At 39.4% G+C, this 5431-nt stretch overlaps 1 protein-coding gene across 1 annotated transcript; it reads right to left on the bottom strand.

The window, feature by feature from the left end:
- Positions 1-2451: 2451 nt before the first annotated feature.
- LOC140934478 (carbohydrate sulfotransferase 11-like) lies at positions 2452-4110 on the bottom strand. The gene is made up of 3 exons (XM_073384096.1): positions 4095-4110; positions 3847-3905; positions 2452-3263 (listed from the first exon to the last, which is right to left on the bottom strand). Exons 1-3 carry the CDS (start codon positions 4108-4110, stop codon positions 2454-2456), a joined length of 885 nt encoding a protein of 294 aa, XP_073240197.1. The 3' UTR covers positions 2452-2453.
- Positions 4111-5431: the final 1321 nt, after the last annotated feature.

Raw genomic sequence — 5431 nt, 5'->3', positions numbered from 1 at the left:
AGATATTGACACAAAATCTATGAGACGTTATATGTTCACACAGCCCTCGACAAAGTTTCGACCAGCTGCATATTTGACCGGGCACTTCGCTCAGCAACACACGGAACCGTTCAATATTTTAGCTCTATTCACACAGAACTCTTAAATTTGAGTTTTTCCGGTGTTTTTACTAGCGGCTCATATTCATATGCACGTTAATTTAAGCAAATCCAAAATGGAGTCTCCTAGGTGAATTACTACAAATCCATGCAATAAGGCCTTTACAAAATTAACACGGCTATATAATGTACATACCTTGCCGGTCATATTTTCGACCATACCTCGATTTTGGTGTTCAATATTTTGAACGGCTAAGCGTCTAAATTTTCGTATAGTTAAGGTAGTTCCTGTGAATGGAACACCAAAACGCACAATGCAAATTTTCTTTCGATGCCGTACGAGGGGTGGCGAATGGTAAAATCCGAGATCCTAGTTAGAAATCCGAGCCCGAGACTCTTTGGTAAAAAGTTTCGAGACTCAAAAAAGTAAAAAAAAAAACATCAAAAAACGAATCTTCGAGACTTATCATAAACGCTTCCGAGATTTCGAGGTCGTGACAAAATTTTCCGAGACCCACGTTTTTCGAGGTACCATTCGCTACCCCTCGTATGAACTACGTATACTACGTTTTGTCTTATAATTTAGTTAGTCTTAAGTTAGTTGTGCATTTTTTCACATCGGCCAAACCAGACACTTCTTAAAAAAAAATATTCTCAGTAATCCAAATTTGCTGGTCTCTGTTAGTTCAACAGGCCCGCCGTTTGATGTTCTCCTACACGGCCGCGAGTTGCAGTAACCGGAATATCAGATGTTCTGAGGTCTCTCTCTTGACTCCCCTTGCACAGTTGAGCAAGCAAACCGCAATGCCCTTACGTTTCGGTGTAGAAAGTCGAAGTTAAGTCCTGGCAAAAAAAACCTCGAGATCCAGTGAGGAGATGTCAGAATCTGTACATGTGTTCACTTGCAAAACGTTTTACCAATCACGTTTCAGAATAGTATAGTTTGATATTATTATTAGATAAAAAGGGACAGTTGTTCTGCATGGCTTTGTTTGTCTTAATAGTTAACATGGCGTTTTAGGAGAATTTCGACGTTGGGTCATTTATAAGGACACTTTTGATAAAAACACAAATAAGCGTTTTGGAAACAGACCTTATGCGTAGTGATACAAATCGTCTGGGATTACACATTCCAACTCTATCCGATAAGACACTAACGCGTTAGCCGATCACGCTATTATTTACTACGCAATGTAAAGTTCACCCCCGGTTTATATTAAAAATACTGTTGTTTTCACCTTAAATTTTGCTTTGTCTACTACTGGTCTCTAAACTCAATCTTTTGAGTAAAAAGATGTTTAGTACGAGATGGATCTAAAAAGAAAAGAAGTTTAGACACCCCTGAAAAAAGGTCCTTAATTGTCTACCCTTTTGAGAGCCAATTGCTGGTTTTGAAATGACCCCATCAAAGTTCAACATAAAGAAATTATCGATCCTTCTGAGTTTTTACTTTCATAAAATATTTGAGCAGCGGCGGAGAAAGCAGTTGTGTCTTAAAAAAATGACTTATTTTCAGGGGTTTTTACCCCATGAACAGTCATTGTATATAGATGATTAAAAGTATTATCTTAGTGTCTATAAGTTCCTCGAAAAATGAAATCACTCTTTCATAGCAAAAATCAGCGCTGACAGAAGTTTCTGTTGATTTCCGGTCGCCTTGTTGGTGCCCATCCAGATGGGCAACAACATGGCGTCTCCAAAGAAAGTTCTAAAAAGCGTTTTCACTCACGTGGCTAACAGCTATAGAAATTTATTGGAACAAAAGGAAGTGTTTGCATGAGAAAAGAGTTTAACTTCCACAGAACTGGTTTGGGACACCAACATGGCCGCCGTTTCATTGTTTTGGTACACCAAAATGGCCGCCGTGACGTCGTGTGAAAACGCTCTATAAATTTGGGTAAATCATTACACTGATTATTATACATTGTACTCACTATCTGTTTTCTCATTGGCTAAAAGCCTACAGTATGATCAGCCTACGGTATGATCATCCTCGGCCTTCGGCTCGGCTGATAACACTTTCCTCGACCTTGATTATTCCGGATATCACAAAAACCTCATCCAATATTTTTTTGTTATCTCGAGTATGAAAAATTGAAATAAAATAAATGTTCGCAAGGGTTTTCGGGTATTAACCTCTGATCATTTTCGAGATTTTGGATTTTATTCTTTGAGCAATTTTGATTTTCATTTTTGATGGCGTGAAAGTGAAAACTGGCAATTTTCTTCCCCTTTTTTTATTATCATGGTATGTGAACACGAGCAACCCGAGGAATTAAGAAATTCTATTAATTTATTTTATAACCAACTAAAATTATTACAATCAATCTACTGAGAGTGATATTGAGTTCGAGTTCATTGGGAACCCAGGAAGATTTTATTATATCCAAACATTTCAAAGTCACGTTGATAAATTTTTTGAAGCTGCAATAAATCTGTTCTTGGCAGCTTGCTATAATATTGTGCCAATTTGTCTTTGGTACTAGTAAAACGAACAGGAGGAAAAGAGACGAAGCGATCGACACCTGTGTCGTGTAAGACAAACCGAGCGTCCTCTTCTAAGGTCTCATAATGTCCAATAAAATCGTACTTAATCTTGCACGGATGGCACAGGTTGTCATAATGCTGCCAGTGCTCGTTATATCGGCCTCCTTTGTTGTTGACGTCAATCAAATACAGGATGAAATCAGAGAATTTGATTTCCTGTTTGTCCGCTAAGACACTCGCACTAGAACCCAGTCTCTCTCTGACTGACCACTGGATCTTTTTAGAATATTTCTTGGAAACATAGTCTGATTGTCTTGTGAATTTGTCCTTGTAGGCCGATAAGAGTCGCTCGAACGGATCTCTAACGAACATAAACTTGTAATAGTTATGTAAGATATAGCGAACCTTGGATTTTGAATAAGAGCCGAGAAGTGGAAAATGTTGGCTGTGTACAGATCTGTTGTTCTTAATTCCAAGCAGATGTACCATAATTTTCTTCCAAGTTGTACAAGCGATCTTGGGGATGTAGCAGTATAGGATCTTGTGCTTGTTATCAACTATGAGATGGTTTAGTAAACTTCCAGTTGGTAGCAACACAGGGCTTGATTTTGTCTTTTTACAGTAAGATGATATTAGGAACTTGCGTTTCTCCTGTCTGGATAGAATGGAGGCAGCGAGCTGCAGTTGCAAACAAGGAAACAAAACTTCATTATTCCTTGGTTGTTGACATAACAAACCTATTTGGCAAAAACAATGCTCCTCCTCTGATGTGGCCTGCGCTACAGACGAAACTTCTCTGGTTAAGTCCGTCTGCGAAACAGCACCGACATCTTTGTTCTGGGCCCCCACTCGTGTACCAGAATTTAAGTACGTGGTATGACTGGCTTTTTAAAAAAGCCATTGTCGATTTGCCAATAAGAATGAAGGGAAATTCGAAACGGACTGCCGGTAATTCGTTGAGTCCATTGGGGGCCCCGAACTAACTGACCGATGTTAAATTACGTACAGAGTGTTTTCACATGACGTCACGACGGCCATTTTGGTGTCCCAAAACAATGAAACCGCGGCCATGTTGGTGTCCTAAACCAGTCCTGTGGGAGTTGAACTCTTTTCTTATGCAAACGCTTTCTTTTGTTCCAATACATTTGCATAGATGCTGGCCACGTGAGTGAAAACACTCTATACGACACGGGCTACCCTTGATGCGGAATCCAACATTTTGTAATTTTGAGTCTGTTCGGCAGGCTATTACTCTTCTTACCTCAGATTTCGCCGACGTTGCCTCTACTATACCATCCGCCAAACGAAGGGAGGTTAAAGCTGAAAACCAAGAAAAATGTCTTTAAATTCAGTTTAAACTATATTTTGTGGATCTTTTCTTCGTCACCCGTCAAAGCTTTGTCGACGAATTCTTAATCAATTTATGCCTAGATTATATGGTTACGACGTCTTCGGCAGCGAAAACGTCACTCTAAAAGTGAATTCGCGCTGTTTCAAACTTCATCTGACTCTTATTCCATTTCATTCGATTTGTCAAATATTGGGGAATTTTTCCGGAATTAACTCTAAATAACTGTATCGAAGTTCATATCAGAAAAAGAAAATTGTTGTCTTTCGTTCACGTTCTCCATAAAAAGTGAAACTACAATGTTTCACGTTGCAGTCGTGCAACATAGAAATGTACAAAAAAGTGTGCTGCTTGTGCAAAGTTGTTGTTTTGCCAATAAACCCATTGCTTTTTTTGCCGTTCTCGTTGCCGTTGGCGTCGCCGTCGCCGTCGTCATTGCTCAAGCTCCCTAGTCTCTATTTCACCTCAGTGGATGCCGATTCTGATGAAGCGGACCGGAAGGCTCCTCTTCCTAGCAGAGGACCGAACACATCTACAGTTTGGAAGAGAATTCACTGCATGCAGTTTCTAAGTTGTACAACGAGCACAGAGAACAAACAATGCCTTAAGTGGTCACTTACAGGAGGATAAACACGATGAAAAATTCGAATGCTGTCATCAAAAAAGTAGTCGCGATCGCTTACGAAAGGTTGCAACTGTAGTGATTTCACTGGGAGAATTTTGGTGTTTTGGATAGGTGGTGGTTTTTGGGAGGTGGTCTCACATAGAGGTGCGACTGTATGAAGGGATATCAGACAGACTCTATCGCCAAACCAACTTAAAGGTTACTGACTTGCTCATTTACGGACTAACCGGTTTATGAATATAGCCCCCCCCCCCCCCCTCCCTTGGGCCCAAAAAACAACAACCAGGATGCCCCTTCGAGTGGACAATGTTCTTACCTTTTACCCTCTCTCTTTCTGCTGCAGGAAAGAAAAAGAAAACGGAGACGCCACTTGCAAGTACAAGACACGTAAAAACTATCCTTATGCTTCCCATATCCTGTGAACAAAATAAATACGAAAAAAAAAATAATGATGATTATGTTCAAGCATCAAACACATGATTCAAAATATCTTATAGATTATTATTAATAGATTTCCCTCGTTTTCTTTGGTTTAATGCCCCGGAGTGAATGTCAGGGGGCTCGTTAGCTTTGGGCGTTTGTTTGTTGGGAAGAAAACTTAAAGTAGGGGGTAGTACGAACGCAATTTATTTTTGTTTACAGAATAGAAGCTTGTTTCTGAGACTGTCTCTAACGTTTATAGCCTGTATTTAAAAAGTTTTTAAAGCTTGTTTACTTTCGTATTTCCGCATTTAACTAATTCGTGATATCCAATCACTAATCAATGAATCTCGCACTGTACAACCTTACTTGATTTTCAAGCGTGATCTATTCGAATCTATTCTTGAAACAAACAAAATTAAAACAGCTGACAAAACAGTGCGTTGAAAAAGA

This window comes from Porites lutea, chromosome 4, assembly GCF_958299795.1.
Source record: "Porites lutea chromosome 4, jaPorLute2.1, whole genome shotgun sequence".
Classification (NCBI taxonomy): domain Eukaryota; kingdom Metazoa; phylum Cnidaria; class Anthozoa; order Scleractinia; family Poritidae; genus Porites; species Porites lutea.
The sequence above is the reverse complement of the archived record's forward strand: the minus strand, read 5'-3'. Positions and strand labels throughout refer to the sequence as shown.

Excerpts from the sequence above, each read along its gene's own strand:
- LOC140934478 (XM_073384096.1), bottom strand. Across the intron at positions 3,264-3,846 it reads CAACGTCGGCGAAATCTGAG|CTCGCTGCCTCCATTCTATC; the intron begins GTAAGAAGAGTA and ends TTGCAACTGCAG.